The sequence below is a fragment of the Scomber japonicus genome, chromosome 7, assembly GCF_027409825.1.
Source record: "Scomber japonicus isolate fScoJap1 chromosome 7, fScoJap1.pri, whole genome shotgun sequence".
Classification (NCBI taxonomy): Eukaryota; Metazoa; Chordata; class Actinopteri; order Scombriformes; family Scombridae; genus Scomber; species Scomber japonicus.
This window is the reverse complement of record NC_070584.1, coordinates 36403019-36420389: the sequence shown is the minus strand read 5'-3', so window position 1 is coordinate 36420389 and position 17371 is coordinate 36403019. Positions and strand designations below refer to the sequence as shown.

General features: G+C 40.6%; 1 protein-coding gene across 1 annotated transcript in view; it reads left to right on the top strand.

Moving 5' to 3' along the window:
- The first annotated feature begins 1474 nt into the window (after positions 1-1474).
- LOC128361636 (NLR family CARD domain-containing protein 3-like) overlaps positions 1475-17371 on the top strand; it is a 19495-nt gene continuing 3598 nt past the window's right edge. The window contains exons 1-9 of the mRNA XM_053322160.1: positions 1475-1781; positions 1876-2040; positions 3443-3547; positions 4009-4087; positions 4249-4477; positions 4726-6529; positions 6642-6815; positions 7045-7218; positions 16695-16741. Coding sequence (XP_053178135.1) covers positions 1693-1781; positions 1876-2040; positions 3443-3547; positions 4009-4087; positions 4249-4477; positions 4726-6529; positions 6642-6815; positions 7045-7218; positions 16695-16741 — 2866 coding nt within the window. The 5' untranslated portion in view covers positions 1475-1692. The remainder of the gene's footprint in view (positions 1782-1875; positions 2041-3442; positions 3548-4008; positions 4088-4248; positions 4478-4725; positions 6530-6641; positions 6816-7044; positions 7219-16694; positions 16742-17371) is intronic.

The window sequence follows — 17371 nt, the reverse complement described above, 5'->3', positions numbered from 1 at the left end:
CTCTTGAGATAAATTTGAGCTTTTCATATTCATATCATTCTGTGATCATTTGTTTCTGAGTTACTTCTCCTAAGGGTCCCTTAGGAGCAAGAGATGAGCTAAAAAGAGACAAGACACCAGTAAGACAAAGGAGGTTGAATTGAGAAAACCATTTGAGCAATATTTGAGAAGTGGGATCTCAATGATGTCTTGGTTATTTGAAGGAGAATTAAAGAGAATAACATGAGATGAATCTGAGACTTTTATGAGACAAATCTGAGAAGTATGAGCCTTAAAAGAGATCTCATCATTGTGTGTCCAATGTTTGAGACTCACTCATTTAGTTTGAAACTCTTTATGAGTTTTTTGGAAGGATCCATCTGCTTTTATAACTTATAGTACATTCACTACAGTACTGTACTGAAGTACAATCTGCAGTACTTGTACTTCCTTTTCCTGTTACTTTATACTTCCTCTCCACTACATTACAGAGGAGATATTTGACTTTTTACTCCACTACATTTTTCCACAGCTAAGATTCAGATTTGAAATGTTGAAAGAAATGATCCGTCTATAAAATATGATAAAGTGTGAAGTTAGCCTCAGACATCAGTGTCTTCAGTATAACATCACAGCATCAATAAAAACACATCCATCAATCAAATGATCATCATTATAAAAGTGAGCATATAGAGTAACACTCACTGTTATTGATGAAACTACATAAAACAGTTAAAAGTAGCTCCAACATAAAGCTCTACATGTTAAAGCATCACACTCAGTTACTGTTGATACTTCATGTACATTTACTTCCAATAATACTTGTGTACATGATGGATGCAGGACTTTTACTAGTAATAGAGTATGTTTACAGGAAGCTATTTGTACTTTAACTGAAGTCAATGATGTGAATCCTTCCAAATGCTTCTAGAAGTCATGTGAGAACTGTGGGAAGTCCTTCATGCTGCTTTTACACGTCAAAGTACAAACTGTAATCTTTGGTCTTTGTTTGCATGTTCCAGGTCTAGATACTGTTATCAAGAGTTATTAAACAGTGTAAACATCTGAATTACAAGCTTTCAGTAGAAAATGACTCAAATGCAACAACAACAATTTTATAGTAAAACACTTGAATGAATGAGCTGGAAGAATATGAGTATAACAGCCTCTATGTTACATATAAATAATGACTTTAATCAGAGTCCTTTACAGGAAACTTACAGACTCATTAAAAGTGAATATTAGGTGTTAATTAAATAATGTTGATCATGGGGAAATGATAAATGTTGTATTGAAGGCTTGAGGTGAAATAAATTCCATCACAGTTGTTTCATCTCAAATAATCTGCTGCTGTTTGTTGCATAAAGTCATTTTGTGCAGAGACTCTGTAGTCGCTCTCAGTCCTTCTGCCTGTCAGTGAATGTAAATCCTCCTCCATGCATCATGTGTGCTGCTCTTCACTTCACTGCAGCTTCATGGCGCCATCTAGTGGACTGATAGTAGAAGTACAGCAGCTGATGGCAGCTTTCTCTGCCTCACACTGCTGTCTGGCTGCATTCACACTGATATATAACAGAGAATAACAGCCAATCACAGGAGGAGCAGCTGATATTTAGGATGTGACAGGAGAAATGATGTAAAGGATGATCTGTGTTTCCTCTCCAGATGAAGGTAGAAAGTGTGTGTGACTGATGTGGATGTGACTTCAGCAGCATGGATCAGAGTGAGGACAGAGAGGAGGGAGTCCCTCCCTCTAAAAGCTCTCTGTGTGGGGAACATGACAGCCAGACCAAAGCTCAGAGGTGAGATGAGGATCTCTAACTGTCCATCACTGTTCTCCACTCACATCACTCCACCATCATTATTCACACTCAAAGCTCTGTGTGTGTTGTGTAGAAGAACAAGGAGGCAGCACAGACCAGACTCTGCTGGACCTGGACCTGGACCTGGACCTGGACCTGGACCTGGACCTGGACCTGGACCCAGCTGTGTGTCTATGAAGAGTGATCAGTCAATGGATGACTTCATTGATTTTAAAGAACAACGTCCGGCTGCAACAAGGTAAACTGTCACTAAATATTAAATGTAAGTGACTCAGTTTGTTTTTATTGAAGGTTTTTATCAAACTTTTCAGATTTGATCATAATTTAGAAAAACTGCTGCAAAATCAAACATTTTACTGCAATAATCCAGAATCTCTCCTGGAGGGAAGTGTTGGTGATTGAACCTGAACTCAGCTGTGAGTCCTTCAGAGCGACCGCTCCAAATATTATTATTGATTTTAAACAACAACGTTCATCTGATTAAAAGTAAATAGTTCTCAGTATTAAAATCAGGTTATTGGACAATATGAGTTCAAACCTCAATCAGGATAAATAGTTCTCAGTTGAATTATTTGACATTTGGATCATTTATTGATATTTCTGATCCATAATGATCCATAATGTTGGTAATTAGATCATTTCAGTTTGTTGATGTTTTTATTAAAACTATCATTTCTATTGATTGATGATCATTTTATATTGATGATGGACAGAGCAGATCAGTGTGAATGTTAGAGTGGGTACGAGGGCCGGGGCCCCTCATCACAGTTTACAAGAAATGTCTTTAAAACATCAGGAAGTTAAAGATGAAACTTCATTGGTTGTGTTTAATGATTGCATCATTATTCTATGATATTTATTAGATATGTTGCAGCCACTGGTTTCACCACCCAGCGAGCACGCTGACTGACCCAAAACAAACACACCCACAACCTTTTATTCACTATACTGTATTAAAATGAGCCTCCACCCAAAATGTGTCTGAGTATCACTCAGCTCCTGTAAGCTCATTAAAAGTTGGTAGTTTCCTTCTCAGAGACCAGCAGCTGTGGTCAGCTTGGGTTCTTGTCAGTTTCAGAGTACACTGTTAATATTAGTCTGTGACAGGATGAGCTAAAGGAAGCAGTGTGTTAACCACATCAAACAACTGCAGGAGAAGCAATAGTATCACTAACAGGCTGAAGGACTGTCAACAGAAATGTCTGCAGAACAGAGAATTATCCAGACAGCTGCTCATCATCACAGCATCTTTAATAAAGACCAAACATTTTATTGACATGAATTCATTTGGCAGATGCTTTTATCCAAAGAGACGTCCAAATGAGGTTCAATCCAAGACAGTAGATGAAGGAGAAGCCTTAGACAATAAGAACCCAACACTCATTGACCACCAGCTGAGATTTAAGGAGTTCATGTCTTTGTGTCCTCGGCTGAGTGTCAGCTTCACCCCTCCAGGTGCTGCACACTGCACTGAATACAGCTCTACTCATACAGTTAATCATGTTTAAGGTTAACAGTGAATTCATATGAAACTACCTGGATACTACTGTGTTGTGTACAGTAGGTGTATTAAATCACTGACAGATTTAGTGTCAGTGTGTTCTGGGTGCTGAGCAGAATGTATCTTGTGTTTCTATCAGGAGGAAGCTGGACCAACCTGAACCCAGCTGTGTGTCTATGAACAGTGATTGGTCTATGGAGCATCCTAATACCTTCAAAGATGGACGCCACTCTGATGATCACAGGTGAGGATTTCAAACAGATAAAAACATAATGATGTTTTCATCAGACTCTTATCAAGTCTCCTGTTTTTAAACCTTTATTGACTCAGACAAAGTTCCCTGAGCAGCTTTCACACTCACACAGTCAGACACATTGACACTGGGAGCTGCCCAGTACAACCAGTCTCATACAACCACACACTGGTTGTAGCTGCCTTCAGCAGTGTGCAGTGAGGGAGGCAGAGCTTCATGGAGGGTTGGTGAGAGCTGTTGGGACTAAACCAAAGTGACTCTGAGCTGAAAGCTACAAACAGACTGAGCTGTTGATTCTCAGTGGGATCAGCAGGACTAGTAAAGCTTTACCACTACAGGGAGTCACCTGATTCTCTGTTCACATCCAAATATCACTTGATGGACCTTTAGCTTGTGTTTGTCTCTGTGTGGACAGACATAATGTGAGCTCATTCTTCATGATTCCTCCACAGAGTGGACCAGGAGAGCTCAGAGGTTCCCAGTGGTCAGTCTGCCCAGCAGCATCAAACACACCTGGACTCCATATTTATGGTCTGTACATGTACAACAACTACTTTTACATCTATTGTGTTCACAATCATCTCCATGCTGCACTTTGTAGACCAGTGGATTGTCAGTGTGTCCAACATGGATCTGATGTTTGCTTCATGATGTTAGTTTGATTGTGTCATTCATATATTATTCTGTTCCAGCTGCTGGAGGAGAACATCGTCACTTTTGTGAAGAACGAGCTGAAGAAGATGAGGAAGGTTCTGAGTCCAGATTATCCAGAATGCTTAGAGAGTCAGAGTGATGATGAGGAGGTGTTGGACGGTGAGGAGGAAGAGCAGAGGAGGAGCAGCAGAGATTCACTTCTGAAGATCACACTGCACTTCCTGAGGAGAATGAAGCAGGAGGAGCTGGCTGAGCGTCTGCAGAGCAGTAAGAGGATTTTAACAGATTTAACATGATGGAGAGGAAATGGAGGCAACATGGGAGAGGTTTATATTTCAAACTCTGCTGTAAATATGCTGCACACATCTGCATCAGATCAGAGGCTGTTTGTCCTCCACTGATGAGCTGAATAGATTTCATAGTGAGGAAAATATAAACATCTGCAGTTTAATGTTTACATTCTACCAATTTACTGTAGAATCACCTGATTGATTTCATGTTGTTTGTTCATTCAGGAACTCCTGCTGGCAGGTGTCAACGTAAACTGAAGTCTAACCTGGAGAAGAAGTTCCAGTGTGTGTTTGAGGGGATCGCTAAAGCAGGAAACCCAACCCTTCTGAATCAGATCTACACACCGCTCTACATCACAGAGGGAGGGACTGCAGAGGTCAATGATGAACATGAGGTCAGACAGATTGAAACAGCATCCAGGAAACCAGACAGACCAGAAACAACAATCAGACAAGAAGACTTCTTTAAAGCCTCACCTGGAAGAGATGAACCAATCAGAACAGTGATGACAAAGGGAGTGGCTGGCATTGGGAAAACAGTCTTAACACAGAAGTTCACTCTGGACTGGGCTGAAGACAAAGCCAACCAGGACATAGACTTCACATTTCCATTCACTTTCAGAGAGCTGAATGTGCTGAAAGAGAAAAAGTACAGCTTGGTGGAACTTGTTCATCACTTCTTTACTGAAACCAAAGAAGCAGGAATCTGCAGGTTTGAAGAGTTCCAGGTTGTGTTCATCTTTGACGGTCTGGATGAGTGTCGACTTCCTCTGGACTTCCACAACACTGAGATCCTGACTGATGTTACAGAGTCCACCTCAGTGGATGTGCTGCTGACAAACCTCATCAGGGGGAAACTGCTTCCCTCTGCTCGCCTCTGGATAACCACACGACCTGCAGCAGCCAATCAGATCCCTCCTGAGTGTGTCGGCATGGTGACAGAGGTCAGAGGGTTCACCACTGACCCACAGAAGGAGGAGTACTTCAGGAAGAGATTCAGAGATGAGAAGCAGGCCAGCACCATCATCTCCCACATCAAGACATCACGAAGCCTCCACATCATGTGCTACATCCCAGTCTTCTGCTGGATCACTGCTACAGTTCTGGAGGATGTGTTGAAAAGCAGAGAGAGAGGAGAGCTGCCCAAGACCCTGACTGAGATGTACATCCACTTCCTGGTGATTCAGTCCAAACTGAAGAACATCAAGTATGATGGAGGAGCTGAGACAGATCCACACTGGAGTCCAGAGAGCAGGAAGATGATTGAGTCTCTGGGAAAACTGGCTTTTGAGCAGCTGCAGAAAGGCAACCTGATCTTCTATGAATCAGACCTGACAGAGTGTGGCATCGATATCAGAGCAGCCTCAGTGTACTCAGGAGTGTTCACACAGGTCTTTAAAGAGGAGAGAGGGCTGTACCAGGACAAGGTGTTCTGCTTCGTCCATCTGAGTGTTCAGGAGTTTCTGGCTGCTCTTCATGTCCATCTGACATTCATCAAGTCTGGAGTCAATCTGCTGGAAGAACAACAAACAACATCCCAGAAGTCTCAAACTAAACAAGAATCTGCAGAGACACGTTTCTACCAGAGTGCTGTGGACGAGGCCTTAAAGAGTCCAAATGGACACCTGGACTTGTTCCTCCGCTTCCTCCTGGGTCTTTCACTGCAGACCAATCAGACTCTCCTACGAGGTCTGCTGACACAGACAGGAAGTACCTCACTGACCAATCAGGAAACAGTCGAGTACATCAAGGAGAAGCTGAGTGAGAATGTGTCTGCAGAGAGAAGCATCAATCTGTTCCACTGTCTGAATGAACTGAATGATCATTCTCTAGTGGAGAAGATCCAACAGTACCTTAGATCAGAAGATTTCTCCACACAGTATCTGTCTCCTGCTCAGTGGTCAGCTCTGGTCTTCATCTTACTGTCATCAGAAAAAGATCTGGACGTGTTTGACCTGAAGAAATACTCTGCTTCAGAGGAAGCTCTTCTGAGGCTGCTGCCAGTGGTCAAAGCCTCCAAAACAGTTCTGTAAGTACACAGATAGTTTGATTTATTCATCATTATTTCAATATTTTTCTGTCTTTTAAAAAATAAGTAACTTCTTGCTTGTCATCTGTTTCTTTATATTTCCTTTCTTCAGGTTGAGTGGCTGTAACCTGTCAGAGAAAAGCTGTGCAGCTCTGTCCTCAGTTCTCAGCTCCCAGTCCTCTAGTCTGAGAGATCTGGACCTGAGTCACAACAACCTGCCGGATTCAGGAGTGAAGAAACTTTCTGCTGGACTGGAGAGTCCACACTGTACACTGGAAACTCTCAGGTAAGAGCTTCTTACAGTTAATATTAGATATTTTTCTAATCTAAACAGCCACTAAACATCAGGATTTCTGCACTTTGGTATGAAAATGTTTCAGTTTATCTTTTTCTGATTCAGTTTCATATTCTGTTGCGAGTAATGGGAAGAGAATATCCTGCATATCCAAAGACATTATATGAGTAAATATTTTAACTCAGATTATTTATTGTCTTGTTCATCATTGTGTCTCCAGGTTGAGTTGCTGTAACCTCTCAGAGAGAAGCTGTGCAACTCTGTCCTCAGTTCTCAGCTCCCAGTCCTCTAGTCTGAGAGATCTGGACCTGAGTAACAACAACCTGCCGGATTCAGGAGTGAAGCAGCTTTCTGCTGGACTGGAGAGTCCACACTGTGGACTGAAGACTCTCAGGTCAGGATTCATCAACCTTTTTAGTTTAGAATACACGTATAATAAAGTAAATAATCATATGTTCTTGTTTTCTTCATCTGTCAACCAAAAGGGGAAATAACTAAACAAATGAAGCAGTTTCTGACCAAAAAGGTGAAGGCTGAAGCATTTGCTCATAACACCGACCCTACCCGAGTCTTTAGAGTAGATCCCAATGTACATAACAAACACAAACATTTATAACCTTCAGAGGATAAACATTAAACCTGTGTAGGATTGTCTCTGCTGATGTGATTTGTCAGACCATTTCTTTCTAACCTTCAGCAGCAGAGAATTACTTTCTATGCAGATTTTTATTGTTTTCTTTTGTTTTTGTTGTTGAATTATTAAACACCACTGATGAGTTTACAGATTTCTAACATCTCATTGGACCGGTCTGTAAAATGAACAGTCATGTGATAATTAGCAGATAATATTATTTGAAAGTTCTTAGAAATGGCCCCTAAATGTACCTCACATATCACGGCATTTAAGTGAGCTGTTGCAGGATCATTTCCATGTAGTTTCTGTCTTATACACCACAGTAATCAACAATCAAGATACTAGTTGAACATTTTGAAGTCTAATTTCTTGCTTGCTTATGTCCTACTTTTACACCTTCAGTAACACAGTGATGCTTTTATAAAGGGTTAGGGTTGGGTCCATCACAGTGTTTTTTGGCCAACCAGTGGTTCCACTCGATGAATCTGAGCTTCATCTTCAGAGCTGTGGGTGTTGGGTTCCCTCTGGAGCCGTATCTGTTCTCCTTATAAGTACGCCAGGCTCTCTCAGTGTGTATGAGACGCTGTCTGTAGATGCTCAAAGTGTCTCTGATGGTTGACTTGATAATAGATGTAAACTATTTATTTTGAGCCTCAAAATGACTAAAAAATAATTAATTTTAACCTGATACAGTTGAACATCCTTAAGAATACTGCAACTACAATAATGAGTTCTTTACTTCCTATTTTATATTATTTCTAATATAAAATGTTCTTTCTCCCATCACACATACTGATGATTCATAAATTACACATCTTTGTGTTTCTACTTCACATTTTCCTGAAGAAAACTTTGAGTTACGTCACATATATTACGTTACGTTGAGTTATATCACATATATTTCACAAAAAGTATCACTGCTGCAGACGCTAAGGAGAGAGAAGCATTATGGGAGAAAACTGCTGCTGAGTCAGTGTTTAAGTTTTAATGTACCACTCCACTGACTTAACATTCCTCTTTTAAAATTGTAGCATACAGGTGAAAAAGTGGTGTAACGTATTTGGAAGCAGTTAAAAATGAAATAAGACAAACATAATTCAGAAAGTAAGGCACATTTTGCTGCGCTATGATTGAACCTCACTTTGATTTTATTCATAGTTGACATAGGCTCATTAACAAAGTCAATATTAATTCAGTGTCTATTTCAACATGTAGTAATTTAAACACAATGTCCTCTCATCTAATGTCCGGCTTAGTAGATTAACATTTTACACTATTTTAACACTTTCATTTAACACAATTTTACATATATGATACATATTGGAGTCATTAGGCCACATGCAATAATATGTTCGTATTTTTCTTCTTAAATCTGTCGTACTTTTTTCGTGAGGTGGAATTTACGAGTGTGCCACGTCTGATTCACCAAACACTCGTATCACCAGGAGACAGTCGTAAATGACCTTCGTAAACATGATGAATCCCATCTGTTCTAAATGAACGCGCGTTCCAGAGAATAGTAAATTAACATGAATGACGTCCCCAAAATACCATTTAAGGTCAGACTGAGGTCCCGCTCTCAGAGATAGATCAACAGGAACACAGATTATTATTTAGTGTTAGTGGAATTAAAGGTTTAGAGAAAGACAAAGAATGAGTAAAAATGAGCCGTGCTGTGAACGCTGTCTCAGCTGTTGCACCGTCAAAGAAATAAAAACAAAATTGACTGAACATGAATTATGCCAGGTGATGTCATCAGCCAGGGAGTTAAACTATTACTTCCATAAGCAATATTTCAATTAAATGAATAAAAGTTATTAATAAATAGTCAGTTTATATTGTGGAAAAGTAGCTGTGGACGAGTCGCTTTGTAGTTTCGGCCGCTAATATTTATATTGTAAGTTTGCATTATATCATAGTTTCAATTGTCAATTTAAATGACTGATATATCTACCTAAATTGTTAAATAGCCTACTACTTTATACTAAATAACCTAATACTTTTACAAACAGAGTAATGTCATCATGATTATGGATTCAGAAGTGCAATTTAATGATCGGGACATACTTGCATCCCCTGTAGTTCACACCCATTACTCTCTAAAATACTGAATAATGAGTTCTTTACTTATTCTTATTTTACAGTGTCAAGAGTCAAGTCAGACTGATTTTATATTATTCTCAATGATTTCACACGACTCTGAAACTACAGACTCACAGTATGAATAGTTTGTTTAGTAGCATTTACTTTTAGCATCATTAGGCTTCCGTAGCTGCTCCTCCTACTTCAGGCTCTCAGTGTAGAGACCTGAGGTCAACCTGCTCCTCTCCTCATCTCCTACTGCTGACTGTGAGAAGCTGTTAGTTCACTAACTAGAACAACAAGCTTAATGATCCACACGCTGACGTTTTATCATTGACGTGTAAATAAGTGATAGAAAAAACTGTTAGTTTGTCTGTAGGTTTGCAGCATCGTGTCGTTCCTGGTAAGATGCCACACACACTTTCTAGTTTTATGCTGAGTTTAAAAAAACCTGAAAAGTTGACACAGCACTGTGATAAAAGTGCGTCTTTATTCTTCCTTTTGGCAAAAGCTTCACTCTTCATAAACACATTAGAATGATTTGAACGGGAGTTCCGGTTTGGGCCATGCTGGAGTAGGAAGCAAGAGAGACGAGCTCCGGCCTAACTTGCCTATAACTTACCTTTTAAAGTGTTTTATACCGCCGTAGAACTGTAATAAAACAGTGGATATAACATCTTAATTAGCCACGAACATACAATGAGCAACTCTAAACTCAAACAGTCGACTTCAGGTCCACCGACAACGCGGAACACCATTGCTAGCAAGCTAGCTACTATGGCCTCCCCTGCTAACGAACACTCCTCTGGTAATGGCAATGGCATCTCCATGGACCAGTTGGTGGAGGAGCTGTCAAAGCAACGTGCCAGTTTAAGAGAGGACATTTCCATTCTCATACAGGAATCTGTTGGCCCTTTGCAGTCTTCTATGAACGCTATAAAAGAGACTGTAGATAACTTTCAAACCCGCTTGACTGCAACGGAATCCCTAGCAGGGGAGAATTTTGAAAAGTTATTTGCAGCAGACGCAGCTATGAAGTCCTTGCAAACGCAGAATACACAGCTCCTGGATCGCATCGAGGATTTAGAAAACCGCTCTCGCAGATCTAATTTGAGAATAGTGAATGTTCCTGAAGACAGTGAAGGGGGCGAGGATCCTGTGGTGTTTATGTCAAACATGCTGATGGAGATCATGGGCAGTGGGGTTTTTGACTCTGCTCCAGCTTTGGAAAGGTCGCATAGAGTGGGCAAAAAACCTGAACACACTCGACAATCTCCGCGACCGTTTGTGGTATGCTTCCAAAGATTCCAGGAAAAGGAGCGTGTACTGAGATGGGCTAGACAACATGAGCTGAAATACAAGAATTCTACTCTGAGAATATATCAGGATTTCAGCGTCAGTCTGTCCAGGAGACGTGCGGAGTTCAGTGATATCAAGCAAGCACTTTACAAGAAGGGAATAAAATTCCAATTACTTTATCCAGCCTGTCTGCGAGTCTCTTTTGGAGGGAATACGCTTAAATTCGACACACCAGAGGAAGCAAGGGCGTTCTACAATCGACAGGTGATGGCTCAAGAGTAGGCTAACCCGACGGATTGCTTCAAATTTGTTAGGAACAGGCGACTACTTGGCTGACAGCTGGCGGCTAGTTCATCTCCGTTAACGGTAAGCCTACCAGACTGAACTGGGCTTGAAGAAAGTTGTTGTCGTCACCAACTGATAACGGCAACATAAAAAGACTAACATGAACATTTTGAGGTAAATCTGTATTGTTCCCAGCCTACTATGTGCATTTACTCTCAAACCCTGAATTGACTTTGTTTGGGGTCATTCTAATCTGTGATTCTTGTGTTGGTGGTGATGGCTAGCTGGCTATGATGGCTAATAGCTAACTGTAATGCTGTTGATAATGTTAGCTAACTGTTACTGTTTAATGTTGCACCTATCGTTGCTTAAGCTCATTGTCGGAATAGTCCGACTTGTTGTGGCGAATGTTAGACGGCGATATTGTTTATTTTTTAAAAAACAACTTAAAGTTTAACTTTTAGAAGGCCAAAGGCTCTCGGTTACGGTTTAGTTAAGACAACTCCGGAAGATTCACGACTTAGAGGGGGGCCAGCGGTCTGCCTATGTTCAAGAGGCAGACATTGGAGATTTGTTTGTTATGTTCAATGTTGGGATGGGTTTAATTATTGACACAACCAAGTTTTGTTTATTCTATGTAAAAACGGGTTTTTATACTGCCAAAAGGGTTTTTTGTTTTGGTCATTGTGTTTGACTATTGTTTTGGAGGAGTTGTTCACGAACGGTCACCTTTCTGCTACAGGGTGCATACCCCACCTTATTCCCCTCCTTTAACGGCGCATGGCTGATGGCACAAATGATAGTAGTACAGAAGTAGGCACGTCATCTACCCGATTTATAAGTTGGAATGTTAAGGGCATGAATAGGCCTATTAAAAGAACACGGATATTTTCCCACTTGAAAAAATTGAATGTAGAAGTAGCATTTTTACAAGAAACTCACTTGACCATAGCTGATCAAGTTAGACTCAGGAAGAATTGGGTTGGTCAGACTTTCCATTCTGCCTTTAACACCAAAGCACGGGGAGCGGCAATTTTGATCCATAAAAAGATATTGTTTACGCCTTCAAAAACGATCTCTGATCCTCAAGGTCGGTTTATTATAGTGGCAGGTTCCCTCTTCAACACCCCAGTCGTACTTATAAGTGTTTACACCCCTAATTGGGATGATGTTGACTTCATTAACAAACTAATTTCCCTGATTCCAAATCTAGATTCGCATAGGCTCATTCTTGCTGGGGATCTGAATACTGTGACTGACCCAGCTATAGATCGCTCCAACCCTAAAACCTTAACACGTTCCAAAATGTCCCAAGCTCTTTGTGATTTCATGGATCGGACAGGCTGTGTTGATCCATGGAGGTTTTTTTACCCACACAAAAAAGAATTCTCCTTCTTTTCACACGTTCATCATACCTACAGTAGAATAATTATTTTTTTGATGACAAAATACTCCTTCCCTCTGTAAAGAAAGTAGAGTATGCTGCCATAGTGGAATCAGACCATGCACCAGTGATTCTTGATCTTGTTTTCTCTCAAAATCTAACACCGCACAATACCTGGAGGCTGAACACAGCCTTATTGGCAGACAAACAGTTTTGTGAATTCATATCTAAAGCAATTGATGAGTTTTTGTTGTTCAACAGATCAGACGTAATATCACCATCTACGCTATGGGAGACACTGAAAGTTGTTATAAGGGGAGAAATTTTGTCTTACTCCATATCACGTAATAAAGCAAGGAAACAGAGGGAGCAAGAACTTATTAACTCTATAAGAAACATAGACCACCAGTATTCCACAGCTCCTACTCCGGAGCTATATAAAGACAGAATTGCTCTGAAAACTCAGTATGACTTATTATCGATGCAAAAAACTGAGAGACACCTCCTGTGGTCAAGAGGGCACTACTATGAGCATGGAGATAAAGCAGGTCGTTTGTTAGCTTACCAGCTGAAATGCAGATCAGCGTCTCGTATGATTCCGCAGATTCACAATGGTTCACAGCTAACTATAGACCCAATGGAAATAAATAATACTTTTAAAGCATTTTACGCAGACTTGTATACATCTGAATTTCCACTTGATGCATCAAACATGTTACAGTTTTTAAACAATTTAGATATCCCTAAGGTTGATGTGGCTGTTAAAACTGAATTGGACAAACCCTTGCAACTACAAGAGATCTCTGACTCCATCCAGAAAATGCAAAGTGGTAAAACCCCAGGTCCTGACGGCTATCCTGTGGAATTTTTCAAGAAATTCTCATCTCAGCTAGCTCCCATTCTCTTAGAAATGTTCAATCATTCATTGAGTCAGTCAAAACTACCACAGAGCCTAACAGAGGCATCTATTTCACTTCTTCTGAAACCTGGTAAGGACCCACTTCTGTGTGGGTCATATCGGCCAATTTCACTTCTAAACACAGATGTAAAGATATTAGCTAAGCTCCTTGCCTCAAGATTAGATACTGTAGTGCCCCAAGTAATCTCAATTGACCAAACTGGATTTATGAAGGACCGCCACTCTTTCACAAATATTCGTAAACTCTTGAATGTTGTGCACTCTCCAGCGTCCAGGGAGATTCCAGAAGTGGTTGTCTCCCTGGATGCGGAGAAGGCATTTGACAGAATCGAGTGGGGTTATTTGTTTGCCGTCTTAGAAAGATTTGGCTTTGGTTCTAACCTTATCTCTTATATCCGCCTGCTATATACTTCTCCAAAAGCATCAGTAATAACTAACAAATTGGCTTCCCAACTTTTCCCCCTATCAAGGGGTACTCGACAGGGATGTCCCCTCAGCCCACTTTTGTTTGCATTAGCTATAGAACCCCTGTCAATTAAGTTGAGAACATCACACATCATACATGGGCTTCACAGGATGGGAGTTGAACATAGAATTTCTCTATATGCTGATGACTTATTGCTTTATATATCGGATCCAGTGTCATGTGTCCCTAAAGTTGTGGACATGTGACATGTATTTGGGCTTTTCTCAGGCTATAAATTGAATCTGTCCAAAAGTGAATGTTTCCCAATCAATAATTTAGCTCTTCAGATTTCAGATAATGCACTCCCTTTCCACATTTCCAAATCTGGCTTTAGATACTTAGGCGTACAGGTCACCCGTAACTTTTCTGATCTTTATGAAGAGAACTTCAAACCCCTCATGAGTAAACTAGAATCAGACCTTCAGAGACGGTCAGCCCTATACCTGTCACTCACAGGTAGAGTTAATTGTATTAAAATGAATGTTTTACCTAGATTTTTGTATTTGTTTCAGTGTCTCCCCGTATTTTTGTCCAAATCATTTTTTCAGTCTTTAAATAAGTTAATTTTTTCATTTCTGTGGGATGGTAAGACTCCTAGAATCCGGCGGGAGTTTCTGGAGCGACCCAAGAGCCAGGGTGGCCTAGCACTCCCCAATTTAAGGAATTATTATTGGGCATCTAATGTACAAAAAGTTATACACTGGTTTCAGTCTCCAGATATTGATTGGTGCCAAGTTGAAGCAAACTCCTGCATATCAACATCTCCCTCTGCTTTGGCTACAGCAAAATTACCTTTCTCACCATCTCAGTTTACATCAAGCCCCGTAGTACATTCTACTCTTAAAATATGGGCACAATTTAGACAACATTTCAAACTTCTTGATTTTTCTATGTGTAGCCCTATTGCCAATAACCACCTCTTTCCTGCAGCCAGAATGGATCATACCTTTATACAGTGGCAAAGAGTGGGTCTTCTTAGATGTAGTGACTTTTATATTGATGGTCTTTTTGGCAGCTTTAATGATCTTACAAAGAAATTTAACCTACAACGGTCAGATTTATTTAGATATATTCAGGTACGTCACTTTATTCAAACGTGGAGTTCAACCTTTCCAGCCTTACCAGCAAACTCAGAGCTGGACAATATCTTACAGACTCCTGTGCGGCATAAAGGCCAGATTTCAGTTATATCCAACACAATCTTTTCTTTTCAAAAAGGTGTCATTAGATACAATCAGAGCTGATTGGGCTGCAGAGCTGGGGATGGAGTTATCTGACGCAGCCTGGGACTGTGCTCAGAGTAGAGTCAACGGAACATCCTCCTGTGCCCGCCTTAACCTCATACAGTTTAAAGTCTTTCACCGAATTTCTTATACCAAATCGAAACTGTCCAAAATCTATCCAGACATTGATGACTGCTGTGACCGCTGTAATTCTACTTCAGCGGATATGACACATATGTTTTGGACTTGTCCAAAGTTAAGAGACTTTTGGTCATCTGTTTGTAAAACTTTAAAATGAAGCATTTGACACCAATGTGAAGCCGAATGCAGAAATGGCCATTTTTGGTGTACTAGTGAGTGAGGTCTTAATGGCCATTAATAAGAAAAACGCATTTGCTTTTGCCTCCCTTTTGGCTCGTAGAAGGATAGTGCTGGAATGGAGGTCTCATCGACCACCGAATGTGTCAGTCTGGCTTAAGGACCTGTTGCTATTCCTGAAATTAGAAAAAAATCAAATATTTCTCTAGAGGATCAACTAATACATTCCATAAAATATGGGACCCATTGTTGTCATACTTTGAGAGGCTTAACACTCTCCCCCCAGATAATATAATGCCCAGTTAGTGTAAGGCTTTGCCCAGTGTGCAAGTGTTGTCTGATACCTGATGTGACCCCTACATGGAGTGGGATTTTTTCCCCTCTCTCAACCTCTTCCTCCTCCCTTTTTTTTTTTGTGGCAGTATGAGTGGTGTGCGTGGGATGGGATTGATTTAATCATAAGAAGAAAAAAAAAAGAAAGACACTGTACCTAAATGTATGGATCTGTTTTGTCTCTTCTTTCTTGAATAAAAACATGGTAAAAAAAAAAAGAATGATTTGAACATTTGGATCACAATGACGAGGTAAAAACATGCTGCTGAATCTTCCCATCTGGCTGGATGCTCAACTTTCTGGAGCTCCCTGATTCACTTCATCTTTTAGTGAGTTAGTTTGGAGACAGTTTGTTGTTGTATGTGACTGCACACAGCAGTACTCTCACACTGTGTGACATGTGTGTTGTTTTGTGTGTTTGCAGCCTGTCAGGATGTCTGATCACAGAGGAAGGCTGTGCTTCTCTGGCCTCAGCTCTGAGGTCCAACCCCTCCCATCTGAGAGAGCTGGACCTGAGCTACAATCATCCAGGAGACTCAGGAGAGAGGATCCTGTCTGCTGGACTGGAGGATCCACACTGGAGACTGGACACTCTCAGGTATGGACAGACAATGTGTGATAGAGGAGGAAGAGCTGGAAACATTTTCTCTGTCAGAGCTGATCACAGATCTCAACTGAATCTTTGACTTTTTCTTCTTTCTAACTGAAGTTTCCTGTAAATGTTGAAAGTTAAACCTGATTAGATTCAATCAGGGTTTCAGAAGGATTGGGATAGCGGATTCAGATTGGATCAAAGTGTATGAAAGCCCAACCCCACATTAGAAGAGAATAATAAAACAGTAGACTAGAGCCATGTAACGTCCATGTTAGCATGCTGAAAGAGAACGTGCTGCTCTGACCCCCCCCCCCCCCTCCTCCTCCTTTCAGCCTGCAGCCTGCTGGAGTCCGATGGTTGACACCAGGTCTGAGGAAGTGTAAGTCTGCTTTTATTTTTATTCTTTATTTTATTGTGAAAAACAAACAGGAAGCATAAAGTCAACATTCAGACTAACAACCTGAGGGGTATTGCACGAAACCAGGATAAGGGATTAAGCCGGGATAAGTTAGTTATCCTGGCTGAATTTAGCCTCAAGTCGGTTGCATGAAAGCAGGTTAAATTTATCCTGGCCCAGTTACTATGGTGATTTATTCTCTGCAGCTAGCCTGCTCCAGACCAGGCTAACACCCAGGCTAACACCCAGGCTAAGATTATTCTCAGGGATTTATCTGGCAGTTCTGTCAATCATGTGACAAATTAATGGGTTTTACAGCATTTCCATGGTCTTTCTAAATATGTTGATATAATAGACTATATTGTCGTTTCATTAAAGTCTGTTGACTGTTTAATTGCAACAGTGATTTTATAGTCATTCATGTGGTATCATTATTGTGTATAATGTACAGTAGATTTACTTTGTACTATTTACTAGCCGATACTCACAATGTTACTTGGCTGCTTCTGAGGCTGAGCAGCATCTGGGTCCTGTTACACATGTTATTTTCTATTGGCACCAAATCACTGACTTCATATCCATTATGGGCTAAATGAGCAAGACATGATACCT